The sequence below is a fragment of the Brassica rapa genome, chromosome A09 (assembly GCF_000309985.2).
Source record: "Brassica rapa cultivar Chiifu-401-42 chromosome A09, CAAS_Brap_v3.01, whole genome shotgun sequence".
Lineage (NCBI taxonomy): Eukaryota > Viridiplantae > Streptophyta > Magnoliopsida > Brassicales > Brassicaceae > Brassica > Brassica rapa.
In genome coordinates, this window is record NC_024803.2 from 33074189 (window position 1) to 33091315 (window position 17127).

General features: G+C 34.1%; 3 protein-coding genes across 4 annotated transcripts; 1 reads left to right on the plus strand and 2 right to left on the minus strand.

The window, feature by feature from the left end:
* Nucleotides 1-1503: 1503 nt before the first annotated feature.
* On the plus strand, nucleotides 1504-3825 carry LOC103841061 (protein S-acyltransferase 10). 2 transcript variants are annotated; one of them, XM_009117572.3, is made up of 11 exons: nucleotides 1504-1796; nucleotides 1914-2028; nucleotides 2107-2181; nucleotides 2273-2344; nucleotides 2491-2634; nucleotides 2729-2762; nucleotides 2824-2933; nucleotides 3018-3101; nucleotides 3186-3269; nucleotides 3364-3429; nucleotides 3518-3825. In XM_009117572.3, exons 1-11 carry the CDS (start codon nucleotides 1712-1714, stop codon nucleotides 3681-3683), a joined length of 1035 nt encoding a protein of 344 aa, XP_009115820.1. In that variant the 5' UTR covers nucleotides 1504-1711; the 3' UTR covers nucleotides 3684-3825. The 2 variants fall into 2 exon arrangements, with proteins under 2 accessions (XP_009115820.1, XP_009115821.1); XM_009117573.3 differs by having other exon boundaries at nucleotides 1505-1796; nucleotides 2509-2634.
* Nucleotides 3746-6186, minus strand: LOC103841060. The gene has a single exon (XM_009117571.3). The coding sequence runs from the start codon at nucleotides 4641-4643 to the stop codon at nucleotides 3819-3821; it is 825 nt and encodes a 274-aa protein (XP_009115819.1). The 5' UTR covers nucleotides 4644-6186; the 3' UTR covers nucleotides 3746-3818.
* Nucleotides 6187-7111: 925 nt separating this feature from the next.
* LOC103841062 lies at nucleotides 7112-16881 on the minus strand. The gene is given in 2 exon segments (XM_033281178.1): nucleotides 7112-8478; nucleotides 8480-16881. Coding segments are annotated over 2 exon segments (846 nt in total). The 5' UTR covers nucleotides 8546-16881; the 3' UTR covers nucleotides 7112-7698.
* Between the last annotated feature and the right edge of the window lie 246 nt (nucleotides 16882-17127).

A 17127-nucleotide genomic window follows, 5' to 3' on the forward strand; every position in this document is an offset into this window, starting at 1 on the left:
TGTTTAATTTTATTGTAAATTTTGTTAGAGAATAATGACATCTATACTATTAAAGCAGAATACTTCTTATGAATCTGCCCCTAAATTTTCTTATTAATTACAAAACATTCCATTTCTTTTTTCAATTGTTTTTAATGGTTTTCAGAAATTAAAAGCCCAACACATTTGCTTCTGTCCAACTAAACAAAACAGCCCAATAATTTAAAAACTTAAAGTCAAAGAAGCCCAACAATATTTTCTTTTAAAAACAATTATAAGTCAATTTAAATACATAATTATTATTTAATATTTGTGTAATTATAATTTAATATTTATGCATTATTTAAAAATATGTAGAATGAAAAACGTAATGTCTATTACATTTTTCATATAATATTTAATTAATAAGTTAAAATTGTAAATAAATAACCTTAGCAAATATATAATCACAATATAATTAAATTTAGAGAAAAAGACCAAAATAGCACTAAATCAAGTTTTTGTTCCCAAACTAGCACTCAAGGCCAAAAGTCACAAAAATAGCACTCAAGGGGTGGTGTTTAGGGTTTAAAATTTAGGGTTTAGGGTTTAGAGTTTAGGTTTTAGGGTTTAGAGTTGAGAAGTGAGGTTTTGGGGATAAGATTTCAAATTTTGAAAAATAAAAAAAATTTAAATTTTTCAAAAGATAAAATGCTATTTTGGTCATTTTAGTTTTTCAGTGCTATTTTTGTGATATAAACTTAGAAATGTGCTATTTTGGAGATTTGCCCTTAAATTTATTGAGTAAAAGTTTGCACAAATTAATTAGTACACAAATTTATTATTATATAATAAAAAATAAAGAAGACAAAATTATAAAAAATTACTATAAACAAATATAAAATCTATTAAAATATAAATTAGACAAATATTTATTAATTTAAATGAAATTTTAATAAGAAATGATTCCGCGCTTTGAAAGCGCGGGTCAAAATCTAGTGTTTGATTAAAGAAGAATCTAACAAAATAAATGATTTGTATTTAATTAATTAAGTTTGATAAGTTTGACTAGAAAATAAAAACAAAATAAATGATTTATGATTAATTAACTAATAGTTATTAATTTAGTGGAACAAGTTGTAATTATTAAAATGAAGAATGAAAGGTACTTCATTTTTTTAATAGAATAGATATTTTACTTTAAAAATAAAAATATAAATTAAAAGTTATAAATATGAATGGTAGAACTTTATTAAGAAGCAAATAAAAGCAACAAAAATTAATAAATCAAAGTATATATTTAATTTTTATTAATCTGTTTGCAGATCTTAAAACATCAATCTTTTAAATCTGGAGGGGGTATGATTTTAATTTCTTGCTTTTCCTAGCTTGATTAGGGTTAAGGCTTTCTTTTGTTAAACTATCACGTGGAAACAAAACATTAATTGGTAAGCCCATAATTATCTAAATTTAAAACGGGCCTAAATTAGAAAACAGGCCCAACTAAATTATGTCTTCTCCAAGGCTCTTACAACAACATCATCTCATCACCACCACTGTCTTGTTTGAAGCTAATAAGAAAATCAGGCAATCGCCAACTAATCTCTCTACTCTCTCTCTCTCAATTTCGTACAGCTACAAAGTCTACAAGATCGCATTTTGGAGAAATCTTATTTTGTCTTTTCCTGCAGCGATCCTCCCTGTCTCTCCCCCAATGTTTGCTTGAAAGAGAGAGAAAGAGAGAGAGTCAACCATGGGCGTTTGCTGTCCAATTCTCCGACCCTGGGATCGAACCCGAGACAGCTATCTAGATAACATCCCTTGTCTCTCTGATCCTGGTAACCACTCCTTCCTTTTTGAACCCTAATCATCATGATCCTTATCTGAATCGGTTTAAGGTTGCGATTTCACTAAACCCAATTGTGTTTTTTTTGCTTTTGATATTACGAAACTAGTTCGAAGATCTTCTCTGTTTATGAAACTGGGACTTGTAGCTCTACACCTCGTCTTCATCGGCTTCCTCTTCGTTTGCGATGGTGAATTCATCGAGAAGACTAAGCGAGATCCATGGTAGCTGCTCTTCTCGTTTGGCTAATTTACTCTATAAAGATCTGAACTTTCGTTTTCTTTAATTGATTCTGTTAACAGGTACATGGCTTCTTACTTGTTGTTGTTCTCTGTCACGCTTCTTCAGTACTTCGTGACTTCTGGCTCTTCACCTGGGTAATCTAAACTATACCCATCATCACTTCATGTGTAAACAACACTGTCCCTAGTGTACTAAAAAAGCTTATTCATTGTCTTGTCTTGTAAGGTATGTTATTGATGCAATGAGGGAGGTTTCCGGGACTGATGCTATCTACAGAAACACACCGACGACCTCAATGTGAGAATCGTTATATTATCATTGTTGTAGTTGTTAGCAAGCAAACTTGTGTTGGTGGGGTTTTGATGGGATGGAAATGAACTGTGTCTGTCTGTTTCAATGTTGTGTTTATGCTTCTTTATTATGTCGTTGTTATTTAAGCGAAGACAACAACATGGTTCCAGAAAAAATGGGAGCTTTGCTATTAATGTGGAAGGAGAATCAGCTTCTTCAGGTGGTGGTAGAAGGACTCCAGCTTCCTCTTGGGGGAAGCTGGTTCTTGACTTGTACCCTCCTGGAACATCCTTAAGGTACATATCATGGATCCTGAAAGAATCAGCTTTTGTTATTAGTAGGATGGTGTGTTACTGATTGTGAATTCTTCTTTTTTTTTGTAACATGCAGAAATTTGACTTGCGGCTATTGTCATGTGGAGCAGGTAAACATTTCAATCTCGTATTATTACTCAATACCATGTTTATTAAATGTTTTCCCTGCAGCCACCGCGAGCCAAGCATTGTCATGATTGTGATCGATGTGTTCTTCAGTTTGATCATCACTGTGTTTGGCTGGGAACATGTGTTGGCCAGAAAAACCATTGTAAATTCTGGTAAGCCCTGCAGAAATGCTCAAGTTGTACTATGTTAGAGATAACCAAAGCTGGATTGTAATCAAGTTTAATGGTTTGCCTCAGGTGGTACATATGTGAAGAGAGTGCTCTATGCATCTGGACACTCATCATGTACATTGACTACCTTACTAACGTAGCCAAGCCTTGGTATACTACTCTTTTTCATCTCCCTCTACTTGTTTTTGCCAGTTTCTTTGAAATATAAAATTTTGCTAATGGAAATGGGAACAGGTGGAAGAATGCAATCATCATACTACTCCTTGTCGTATTGGTAATCTCCATGATATTTGTGCTGCTTCTATTGCTTTTTCACAGGTATGTGTGTGTATACTCACATTTTTCTTGATATTCTCCTCAAAATCTCATACCGTTTTGTCTAATTGCTATTTACCAAACTGGTTTCCTGCAGCTACCTCATTCTAACGAATCAAAGCACCTATGAACTTGTGAGACGAAAACGTATTCCATACATGAGGTATTCAACCCCTCTTCTATCTAATTATCACCTACTGATAACATCAGATTGTGTATTGGTTTATAACAGAGCTTTATGAGTTTTGTAGGAATATTCCGGAACGAGTGCATCCATTTAGCAGAGGCATTAAGAGGAATCTACACAACGTCTGTTGCGGTAACCATACTCTAGACTCACTGCCCACTGCATTCGAACTCGAGGATAGAGCAAGACCCTACACTTGCTTAGATATGTTGAAATGTCGTTGTTGCTAAGTTTCTTTTGTTTAGTTAGACATCAACTACCTCTATTGTTTTACTCTATGAAGGTTAACATGTTTCATCAAAAAATATGAGTGAAGTTGTATACATACACAATTGAGAATCTAGTGAATGGAGTTCTAATTAAAATCATACATGCATTGAGAGTGTGTTCAAAATAGAGACTCTTGCTTGTATCATACGCCTGTACAAGGTTTCAAGCGACGATTCTAGTTCTTCAACTGCAACATCTACGTTGTCCAAGGTTGTGATCAAAGACTTGATTCGTTCCTTCTTTATCTCTTTCGCCATGGAGAGGCTTTGTAGCTCCTCATCCATCATCTGGAACTCCTTTGTCTGAACTTGAGCATTTGTGTTAGTATCGTTCTTGATCATCAGTTTGGTGACTAAAGCCCATTTGGAAGGCATGGGCTTCGGTACAGGTGAGGATAAGGACAACAATACTGTCCTAAAGGAAAGACATGTTTGGGAACAAACTTGTCGGAGCAGTGTGATCAAAGGATGAGTTGACTCTGAGGAGGAATGTTCGGTTTGTTTGAGCAACAAGAGTAGCTTAGCAAGATCCTTATGAATCAATCTCCGAGAGCGGGTAAAGGCTTTGACGTGGCATTGGATCGTAGAATCTCCACCGTGTCTCCTCCGTCTGAAAGCAGAACGGAGGTCTCGGATACTGTCCTTGATGCGGCAAGTGATGTCTCTTAGCTTGGAGCACAAGTCAAGGTGTACAAGGGAAAGATCAAGAAGGTGTGTGAAAAAGGAGTGATGAGGGAGTAGTAATGAAGCTGGTGACTCTTTAAAGAGATTAGAAAGAGAGTCATAGAGCTCTGAGAGAAACGAGAGGCTACTTTTATCATCTGTAGGAAGCTTGATGAGGAGTTGCTGAATATGGTTGAGACCATTTGAGTGTAGCCGAGCTGGTAAGCTACAAGATCTAACATGGTAGGTGGCAGCCATTGTTGATGGGTTTTGAGATAGAGGAAGAAGCTGAAGTTGTATATATATAGAGGGAGAGAGATAGATAGGTCAAATGAAATAGGGTTTAGACTTGTGAAAGTAAAAGCCACGTGAAGGGGACAACGTTCATTTGTTCCATCGAAGCCTACTTAATGTTCTTTTATTTCGATAGCGACGTATCCCATTATAGAGTTCGCTATGCATGTATGTACCTAACCTAAACTGCTAATCTCATGTCTTTGTTTTCATAACTAAATTTCTTTCATTTTAAAACAAAAAAAATATCATTGAGGTACCCACTTAGATCTTTGGTTAGGCGAGAAGAATCAAAACTAAGATATTTTGTCACACATCTCCTTCAACTTTGGGTGTTGATAAACACCGACGTGCATGGGTGTATGGATTGTAATTACTTAATTCGTGAGCGTATATTCTTTCGTATTTGTGTGATCATCAAAGGAATATAGATAATCTAAACACCAAATAGTTATTTTGAAAATGATCTGTGCAAAAAAAGGTGGTGGTGGTTGGATAATGCTTGTATGGGCCCGTTTGCACGAGTGTCTTGTTAAAAACTTCCAGAGGAGACGATAATAATAATCAATCACAATCATATATAGTTCACACCGTCTTCCTTTCCTAATTTGAATTCATGAATGTGACTTGTCACTATCATAAGGACAGCCTGCAAATGAATCTTCTCATCCCTCTCTTATTGGATTTGGATATCTCAGTTATCTACACTCAAATATCCGTCCTAACTATAGTTAGGCTTCTCATTATAATATCTTCCCGTGCTTTGGATATGCAACCTTTTTTCTTTTGTAATAGGTTTACATGTAGACATTTCATTACTTTTAAAAAGAGAAGATATATCATCTGAGATATTTGTTTGATCTCATGCATGTATGAAAACGCCAAATTAAATTGTTTTTTTGTTATTAACATTATAAGTTCTGCACTTTAAGTTCATAATCTCTTACATACCTGTAATCAGTTTGTAAAAATTCATATTTCAATGATAAGATTTTTGCACCATAATACAAGATTCAAGCTGAACACACAAAAGAACCGACCTAATTCTACTACCATTAAACTACTAACAATTTGATAACTTATTTGTTCTACGTATATAACTGAATCTTCCAAACACTATCCAATTAATCTTTCTTTTTGTTTACACATATGACATATTTAACCTATATTAACCAATCAAGCAAAAGTATATACAGGAATTTGTTGTTTTTGAACATGCAGAAGAAGTTTTCGTTGTTGTTGTTAACCATATAGAAGAAGTTGGTTTTAAGGAACTATATGAAGTTTAGGTACTGCGATGTGCGACGACAGACAAGGAAAAGTCTGGGCCATCATCAGCCATGTGAAGTCACGTTACGCTCTTGGATGAACCCTCCTTTACATAAATATAGCAACTATTAACATTACACATTACACTTCTTCTTTTCAATAGAATTATTTTTTTTGTTTGATTTTTGTCCTGTTGTGTAATTATTATGCCACCCAATTGCCATTATTGGCGAGCCATTGCCCCCATGGCCCCATCACCTCACCTCTTCTTTGCCGACTCTCCATAACTCCCTCTCCGATGTCTCTTCCTGCCTTCTCTTAGGCCATGTACATCAGTGAACCTCATGAGAGGGGTTCACAAAGCATTTTTTATTATTTTTTTTTCTGTTTGAATTTTGTTTAAAAAAAAAAAAAAAAAATTAATCGGATCAATCGCGGGCCGCCACGTGCCGTGGGACCCGCGCTACAGTGTTGATCCGGGTTCACTGCAGTGAACTTGCAAGAGACAGATTCACCACTTTTACTTATTTTAATAATTTTTTTTTTCGAAAACCGTGTGAACTCCCCCATTGAACTCTCAATGAGGATGCCCTTATTTTCATAAAATATCCAAAAGTATCAAATATATTATATTAACGATAATTTATAAAAAGAAAGGTATGGAGAAGCCTTCTGCTTTTGTTAATCCACCCATGTTTTCTCTATGTATTTGGGTAATTCAAAACAAAAACCAAAATTTTTGATATATGAAAATATTAAATGCATGGCATATATAATGAAACAAATGAAATACTAATATTGTATTGCGACTTTTATTAGCTGTATAGATTCATGGGGGCAATTCAAATTTTATCTTAAATTTGATATCATTTTTTAAATTTTACCTTTATATGATAATTATTTTCATAAACATTTTAAGTTTATTATGAAAACACAAGATTAACCCTTCCTAAATTATTTATAGGTGTTTAAGAAATACCTATAAAAGCTTATAAATTCAACCTCATCCCCTAAATACTAAACTTTAAACAATAATTACTAAACCATAAACTCAAATGTAATTTTTTTTCCAAGGGTGGGTTCCTTCGGAGAAGGGTATGGTGTTAATTGACTATATTTTTGAAATTAGTACTAACTTACTGTATTTCAAAAAAAAATGTCTCTAGATTTATTGTTAGTTGTTGTTTATAACTTTATACATGCCTCTTTTTAGGGAAAAACAATAATGTAAACCATTTATTATATTGATTATTTTTTAATATCTTATTTTTTTAATTTTGTTATTTATATGTATTATTGTCTTATGATTATGTATTATAAAAATGCAATGGGGCCGGCATCTTAGCAAATTTGAACTGTTGCATGTATTGATGTGTGGGGACAAGGGGAATCAAAGCTCCACTGATCTCTCCTTTTTTTATTCATGAAGTAATTAGCGATTAACTAAAACCACTAGATCATCCGAAATTAAAGATCTTGATGATGACTTTATCATTGGTAGTTGTGTCAAGATTTAACATTAAACAAATAATGTGCACGAGGGAAGGATACCAATGCTAGAGCGACACGTTATCCATTTGCCACAATAAACCTGTAAGAGAAGTACGGACACAAAATCTTACAAAACTCCTGGGGATGAAGAACACTTTGATATTATGTAGCTTTAATTAGCGGATTACAGTTACGATTAATCTTCACTATGAGAATTTGTATGTTTTTCTATATATGTTTTGTGTACAATTAGAACTAACTAAGAGTGTGTTGTAAGAATGTTAAGCAAATAAACTCTATATTGGACAAGAGACTTGAAAAGAGAATCAAGTGCAGCTTCAAGCCCCTCTGTTCTCTCCTCTAATATCTCCAGAGCCTTCTTCACTTCCTTGGAGTTGTCTCCATCCGAACGCAAAACCAAATCCAGATTATGCAACTCGCTCATTATTGACGTCGACGATCGACCACCACCACCAATAAGCTTAGAGACAAATCTGAGAGTACATGTGTTTGTCTTCATGGCCGATGCTGTCGAAAGAAAGGTGAAAAGGGATCGAAAGAGTGAAACAGCTAAGGCAGTGGTCTCAGAGCCATCCAGCTTCTTGAGGCCAAGAACAAGCTTGCTAGTCTCTTTCTTGATCTTTTTTCTGAAGACAAAGTACTCTTTGATCTGGACTTCCATGGATTTTCCCTTTCTCCTAAGTGCAGACTGAAGGCTGAGGAGATGCTCTCTAAGATTGAGGATTAAGTTTCTCGCTGCGTCACAAGAGTCTAGTAACGTGGTTGACACGTCAAGAGAATGTTCGGCTTGAGCGGTGGGAAGAGAGTGATTGAGCTGGTGGAGGGAATGGTAAAGCTCAGAGAGGTTGAGCAATGATATTTGAAGAGATTGAGAATCAGAGGATGATGAGTTATGGCAAGTGTGAAGTTGAGAGAGTGCAGCTTGGAATTTAGCTGAAGGAGGATGGATTCTTGATGGAAGACTTATAGATCTAATGGGCATATGGAGATGGGTTTCAGGAAATGCCATGTTTCTTTGATTCTGCTGAAGAGAAAGAAAGGAGAAGTTGGGTATATATATGAGTGAAGGCATGTGAGGGAAACATGTGGATAATTAATATTATATGTACAGTGAATGTTGGGTTAAGCCACGACGCACATGGAAGGTGAAGGAAGCTTTCAATGCTCTGCTTTTGAACGTGAAACTAACTTCAGACTTCAGAGGACCAGAGCTAAATGGAGCCATGTCAATATGTTGCTTTAGCTGAAGAGAGTGGGCTTGTCAGAAGGAGACATGGGAACATTTGTTGCAGACCATTTTTTCAGATTTCAACTCTCTTTTGTTTCATCCATTTGTTCATTTTTCATCCATTTAATAATTCCCATTTTTTGTTTGTTTGTTATGGACAACTTCCCAAGACGGTCGTGAAGAGAAAGATGTTGCAACCCTAACAAAGTTATTTTATTAAGAAAAGTCTCTATATAATATTGATTAGGATTTAGGAGGGCGGTTCAATGTTTTGTCCCATGATTCAATCACTCAAACCCATTTTACTATAAGTTTTTTAAAAATGTGATTGAGTGCTTCAAGGCTGTCATCGGGTTCATGATCAACTCGAGGTATAGTTGAGTGAGACATGATTAATATGTATGTCTCCGTTACAAGAGCTATGCGTGTATATTAAATTTGTTTACTTAGAGAAAAGAATTATGTAGGTCGTATGTATACGAATAAAGCTAGATCATGAGATGATGTTAATGTACGGTGAATCTTAAAAGTTGTACGTTTCAGACAAAAGATCTACATGCGATTTGATACATTGAACTTCGTTTTGAAAGTGAGATTTATTTTAAGAAGAATTGCTTCGCTTGAAAGAAAACAATGTAAAAATATTGACAAGGAGAAACAACTGTTCTCACTGAGAAACTTCAAGTTTCATATACATTGAAAGTATATGAGACATGAACTCAAGAGATCAGCGGATTATACTGTACCCCTCACATGACACTAATGATGGATTGGCTTGAAACACTAAGCGACGTTTTAGCTATCTAGATCTTGTTTAGAGATGATCATACTATATATGGAAGCTCAATAAGTTGGTAATGTTAAGCTTGACACAAATGGTTGAACAGTTAGAATCATGATAATGTTAGGTCATGTTCACTAATCACTACATGACTTTATAATTTCTAAGGACTACTAATGACTGTTTCGCTCATTATCACATGCATTTGGGGATGTTACGTTGGTTTAAGTATGGGCTTGCATCGATGATTTGGTAAACATAACGAACCGGTAGTTGTGGGAAGTTATTGTTTCCACTACCTATTGTTGAATTTCTTCGGTCCATGCATACAAAAATAACCTAATAACTTATATATACTAACACATAATAATTTTAGTACTTCCGCACTGAAATGTTTACTTGTTAATAAAATACCAAATCTGCTGGTTAAGATTTATAGGAGAGAGGTTCATTGCTTTGTCCTCTGATTCACCCAAAGCATATAACCTACAATTTATTACAATGTTTTAAACTCGATTGAGTGCTTCAAGCCTGGCTTTGTTTATTTTATGATTAATCTAAAGCATTGTTGAGAAAAAGAGACAAGAGTCACAAGATTATGAGTTAAGATAATGGTCTGTCTCCGTTACAAGAGCTATGAGCATCTTCTGACACAAGAAAATAAAAGAAAAGGAGATCCTATGGGACTATTGTAAAGTACGGGGAATCTTAAAAAGTAGTACGTTTCAGACAAAGGATCTTCATGGAGTTTGATACATTGAACCTCGTCTCAAAGTCAATCTATGCCTGATTCTACTGTATCCATATGCAGTGATTCAGAAAAAGGCCATATGATTTAGGCCGAAATCATACTCTTCTGAAAACTCAAATGGAAAATGCATGCATAAGAACTTGGGCCTGTAAGGAAGCTTAAAGCCCAAAAATTAGGCCTACGTCCATCAAATGGTACGACAAATATAAGGATTCAGAGATTGTTTTGTGGTGACGAAAATGATCTTCATGGAGTTTTTTTTGGGGTAAAAATGTTAAGATATTATTACCGAATTTTAAATTTGTTACAGAATTATAAGATAACAAAAAGTAAAATGACAAAAATAAAAACCTAAACACACATTCGATCGATCAGCGATGGGCAAGCAAACACGACCACCATAACCACAGTCCCAAGACACAACCTAGTCCGCACCAACAGCTTGCCGCAAAAAGAGGAGCCAAGTTCAACCGAGAGTCGGAACCCAGTAATTTTGGTCTCTCCGATGATTCACTCTTAAAGATAATGACCCACTGGAAAACAGCTCGCTGAAAGCCTCAAAGCACATGCCCATACAAACAACAGCAACAGCAGCAACGCAATTCACACACAACATCCAAATCGAGCAATTATTCGATCCGGAAACGGCCTGTACACGATGCCGAACCGAGCAAAATGGGTCGCCACCTCTGCAATCCCTAATCAGAGCCCAAACCTGCACACAACTACCCCGCACACCACCACAAGAGGCTCAAGCAAACCTATGAGATGCTGGGATGTGAGTGAAGACCGAACGCTCGATGTGACGATCAAAAACACGAGAACCACCACATGCCCGTAGCCGTCAAAAACCGACGAACCAAAGTTGGCGCTGTTAGAACCATCATTTATGGAGTTTAAATACATTGAACCTCTCTCTTCCCAAAGTCATTCCATGCTTGATGCACAAGGCCTACTCTAGGATTCAGAAATTCTTAAAGAGATGACGAATAATATCTTCATGGAATTTAATACGTTGAACCTCTTTTCAGAGTCAGTCATTTCATACTTTTTTGATAAATAATTAATTCATGCATGACCTTCAGTGCCGGCTTTATGGGACTAGTGGTGCTACCATTCCAGTTTCGATTCGATGTATTTCCATCTATAATAGTTACGGCTGGGATTGGTACATACGAAAGAACCTTTTTTTTGTAACTGATACGAAAGAACCTATGAAATAGTGATGAAATAAATAAGATGTTTGTAAACCATTACCTTAGCTTAGTGTTAATATTTCGATTTTTCTCTTTTCAAACAAAAAAAGAAAAAAAGAAAAAGGAAGAATGAAGTACAAAAAGGAATAAATTCTTGGTTCATTTAGTAAGAATTTAGGAGTTAATTTAACACTAGAGATTGAACCGCACGCCTGTGCGGAGGTTAATTTTTACGGTTTTATAAATTTTTATTCGTTATTTTATAATTAGTGTTATATATTTAAGATATGTCGTCGTATAACTAACTGTATTCAAAAGATTCAGACTGAATCAGGTAATAAAATTATTTTTGGTACAAATATCCGAATCCGTTTCAGATACATTGGTTATTTAGATATTTTTATGTTTCTGCCCATCATAATCAAAATCATTCAGACCTCGGAGGACCCATCTCAAATGTCATACATAAATTTATAATATCCAAGAACGCCTAATTTCAAAATCCAAAAAGAATAATACCGAAAGAAACAACTTGTATCTGAATGAGTATTCGAATGTCTATACCTAACTGATTCTGTAAATAAATAAAAAATAAAACTCTTTCTAAATATTTGGAAAAATAGAAAAAATAGAAAGAAATTTTTATTTAGTAAAATAGTTATATGAAGTGAAACATTAAGGGACAATAAATATAATATGTTTTAATTATTTTGATTTAAATTATTATTTTGTTCACATAAACTATGCCTTTGACTTATGTGTTTGGCTATGTAATTTTTCACCAATTGAAATTAAGACAAAAGAAAGTTTTAATAAAACAGATTAAACCAAACTATTAACCATATGCAAAACTCGGTTATCTTACATTTTTCTTTTTTTTTATAATTGCACATAGTTAATACTGATTAACTAATAAATAAAAAATCTTTGGTGGTATATTATAATTAATGATTTGAACCATTGTTACGGTATATATAATTAATGATGTGATGTATTGTTAAAGTAATATAATTAATCAAATTAATAAAAGAACACTATACTTATATTTGTATACATTAATATTTGTTTTCATAATTAGTGTTTTATATTTAAGATATGTCGTAATATAACTAATTGTATTCAAAAGACTTGGATCAAATCGGATAATATGGTTATTTAAGGTACAAATATCTAAAACGTTTCAATACATTGGTTATTTAGATATTTTTAGGGTCATACATCAGAACCGAACTCATCCAGACTCAAAAAGATCCAACTCAAAACACACACATAAATTTATAATATTAAAAGAGGGAGTAATTTTAAAACAAAAAAAAACTATACCCAAAAGGAACAGCTCGTACCTAAGTGAATATCTAGTGTTCATGCCTAACTGATTTTATAAACTAATAAAAAGACTTAATCTATGTATTTGGCTAAATTAAGTGAAATAGAATGAGTTTTTATTTAGTAAGACAATTATATTGAGTGAAAATTAAGTGACAATAAATGTAATTCAGTTTTATTATTTTGATTTAAGTTATGATTTTATTCACAAAACATGTCTTTGAATTGGGTTTTTGGATACGTAATTTCCACCGATTGAAACTAAAAAAAAAAGTTTTTAGTAAAACAAACTAAACCAAACGTTTAACCTTATGCAAAACTTAGTTATTTTACTTTTTATTTTATTTTATAATTGACACAAAATAAATATTGATTAACTAATAAATAAAAATCTACACTATTGGTATCACGGTAATATAATTAATGATGTGAAATATTGTTAAGGTAATATAATTAATAAATTTGTTGATATGAGTCAAATATGGAAATACAATTAATGTAATATTGCTATCCACATTTCCAAACAATTCTCAGTTATACTACTATTTATGTTTCCAAACAATACTAAAGTGTACTTCAGTTTTAATAATATAGTTGGTTTGAGTTTGACCTTATGAAATAGATGGACATTTGGATCAAAATCTTGTAATCATTTAAATATTTGAAATACATTTATTATATTTATTATTTCATCAATATTTCATTCACTCTTCATCAAATCTGTTGTAAAAAGTTTCAAATTAAAAAAAATAAAAATAAAAACTTTCAAAATAAAAAGAAACTATTTTGGTCATATACTTTATTGAAGACTATTAATGTGACAAAAACTTAAAATATAACTATTTGAGAGAATTGCCCTATTTAATTTATATATATGCAAAAGGTTTAAAACGTTTTTTACAAATTAAGCATATTAAAATTTCAAAAATATTTTGTATATTAAGTTTTTTTTTTAAATATAAATTTTAGAAATAAAATTTAATATTTAATATATGAAATAAATACATTTTTAATAATAACTATTTTCGCTATAAAAATCTGTAAAAATATTTAACCACCGTTAATGCTTCTTTGGTGTATGGAATGTATGTAAATTTGTTTTTTAAAAAAAGTTTGTTTTTAAAACACGCAATCGGCAATACTAAATATATGGGGCCGTAAGAGCATCCGCATTAGTGGTGGTTAATAGGATTTTTTAAATATATTTTTGGTGGGTCATTGAATAATGATGAACCTCTATCTATTGTGTTCTTGCATTAGTGAACCTGAAGAAGGGTTCATAAGAATAAAATAATATTATTTTTAAATTTTTTTAAAAATTTTCAATATATTGACATTTCATGAATAAAATATAATAATATATAAAAATATTTTAAAACTTTTTATTCAATACATTAAGAATATATTACATAAAAAAATTACATAAAAGTTTTATTCAATACATTTCAGAATTCATACATTTGAGATTTCAAGAAAATACAAAGATTATTCATCTTCATCACGAAACTTTTGCCATACTTTCTCCATTAAATCAGCTTTCAAACGATCATGCTTTTCTGTATCTCAAACTTCTCTGCGAATGCCTAACATATTATCGACATGAATACTTTCTCTCCTTTTGACCTTGGAACTTCTGCTTGACTCTCCTGTCTCGAACTCAGATGTATCAATTTGAGCGTATCCGTGTCGTTCGTTTTCTACTATCATATTGTGTAATATGACATAAGTTCTCATTATCTTTCCAATCTTTTTCTTGTCCAATAGTAGAGCTGGGTTTTTAACAATTGCAAACCTCGATTGCAAAACTCCAAAAGCACGTTCGACATCTTTTCTACAGGATTCTTGATGTTCAGCAAATAGCTCTGCCTTACGACCTTGAGGAAGTGGAATGGATTGGATAAATGTTGACCAATTTGGATAAATTCCGCCAGTAAGATAATAGGGCATACGATAAGTGTGGTTGTTGACCTTGAACTTAACTTTAGGTGCTCGACCTTGTAAGATGTCATCAAAAACTGGTAACCGATCAAGAACATTGATATCGTTGAGGGTACCTGGTAATCCGAAAAATGCGTGTCATATCCAAAGATCTTGTGATGCCACAGCTTCTAAGACAATTGTTAAAAACGCCGCTTCATGGCATCCCAAAAATTTACAAACCTGCTCATTCACTCTTCCCCACTTCTGCTTACATTGACCCCACTCCCTAGGAGCAGAGCCAATGAGCTGACGACTCGAATTGAAATACCCCTCTATTCGCTTCCAAAACGAGCCCAACTTCTGTTCATTACTGACTATGGGATCCTTGCTGGTGTTCAACCAAGCACTGATCAACACAAGGTCTTCTTTGGATGACCACTTTCTCCTTTCCGCAGGCTTAACTAACCCGGGAGAGTTAACACCTGGCTCAGCAAAGTCTACGTCTATTGGTGGACTGCTCTGCGAAGCTAACAGGTTAACAAACCCGGTAGAGTTAAGGGAAAAAGGGGCCATGTTATTTGGTTTGGGGTGTTTTCGTTTGGGTTGGTGTTTAGATGTTTCTGTGAATTTTAAGTGTGGAGTTACTATGTTTTTAAAGTAGTTTTTACGTTTGAAATGAGAGATAATTAAAAGAACTCTACCAACCAAAATTCATTACACAAGCCATTACACAACTACTAGATACCTATGAGCAGATACACATCAAATCAGTCGAAACAATTAACTCATGCTAAGTACAATTCAAATTAATCAGAGCAACCAACCAACCAACCAACCAACAGATCATTAATGTGTGTTTATAAAATATCTACTTGTACTTCTAGTTCTTCTTCTAGTTCTAGTTCTAGTTCTCGTTGTAGTTTAGTTTAGTTCTACATCTAGTTCTCGTTCTAGTTCTAGTTCTACTTCTAATTCAATCGAGAGATACCAATGACCAGAGATTTAGTTTAGCTGAGTCTAACCTTTGGTTGTCAATCGAAGCAGACCTTCTCGAGGGTATCGACCTGCACAGTGAGGTCATAGACCTTCTCATTGAGGATTTTAACCTGTTCCTGGACATGGGAAAAATAAATGACATTTGTGTTAGTCACTGTAATAAAAATATATGGAAAAAATAATTACAGCGATGAAAGAGCAATGTTTCACTAACCTCAAGTGTCTCAATCTGTTTAGTGAGATTCGAGACCCCCCATCATCACCTGCTCAGCCTCCTCCACCCGTTTAGTCAGCCTCTACAGCTCCTCCTGCACACCTATCACCCAAGGCTGACGATAATGGAACCCATCAGCCTTGGTTACAACATAAAGAATAATCAGAGTCTTTTCGATTGACAGCAATAACAACAATGATATACAACTTATTAAAGTGTAGTTTTACACAAGAGACTTTACCTCATAGTTTTTGCACGTGAAGAACCGCTTCCCAGGAAGAATGTCGTAGTCCTCCTTCCCGCGAACCTCGTTAATGAGTCTCCCACCACACGGACACCTTCTAGGAATCCCGTCCTCGGAATCGGCCACGAACCCTAACATGTTGATGTGGTGGTTTTGCCTCTTTGAATGTCTTCTATCTTCTGCCGGATCCATCTGTAAAATAATTCAAAATTATGTCAAAATTAAACCTTAATAACGAAACAAAAGGATTAAACGAAACCAAAATCGAACCCTCATGACGATTTAAACCATAAAACAAAACCCATAACTCGATTTACAAACATTACTCGAAACCCCTAACTCGATTTGAAAACTCAGAGAAAAGAACCCTAAAACAAACCACCATCATGATCTACAACCCTTTATCAAAACCCATATATCGATTTAAATCCCTTACTCGAAACCTCCAAATTTTTTTCAAAATCCAATAATGGCTTCAAAATCGACCCAAAAAATCTGTAAAACTACTCGATACTCACCTACGCTCGTGGATACTAGAGATCGTCGTCGATTAGGTGGAGCAAATCTCCGGGAGTCGTCGTCGTACGAAAAATCGCCTCTCACGGCAAAACCCTAGTTTTTTTAGAAAGAGGGGAAAATGAGATGAATCACGAGGAAGCCCTACTTTCCTCCTCGTCAACGCGGAAGCGGTTGACAAACGAGAGCACGACGCATGGTAAAAACCGCGCCTTACGGGTTCATGGCCAAGGCCCGGTTCATCTAAATTATCGCTGTTTTCATTTTCTTTTAATCCAACGGGCCTAAGATATCGAGCCCACGAACCGGTTAAAACCGCTAATGCGGATGGTCTTACCTTCAGACTTCAAACATCACCTACTTCCCCTCATTTTAGTTATGATTTTTATATATTTTCTGCTTTCCAAATTAAAGAGAATTAAAAATCTAATAGTAAAATTCTGATACATGACCCCAAGATCTTGTTTGAGATCATTATCAGCTTTAGAATTCCAA

Coding starts and splice junctions, on each gene's coding strand:
- LOC103841060 (XM_009117571.3), bottom strand. CDS start 4,643: ATGGCTGCCACCTACCATGTTAGATCTTGTAGCTTACCAGCTCGGCTA.
- LOC103841061 (XM_009117572.3), top strand. CDS start 1,712: ATGGGCGTTTGCTGTCCAATTCTCCGACCCTGGGATCGAACCCGAGAC. Junction 2,029..2,106: donor AAGACTAAGCGAGATCCATG/GTAGCTGCTCTT, acceptor TTCTGTTAACAG/GTACATGGCTTCTTACTTGT. Junction 2,182..2,272: donor ACTTCTGGCTCTTCACCTGG/GTAATCTAAACT, acceptor TTGTCTTGTAAG/GTATGTTATTGATGCAATGA.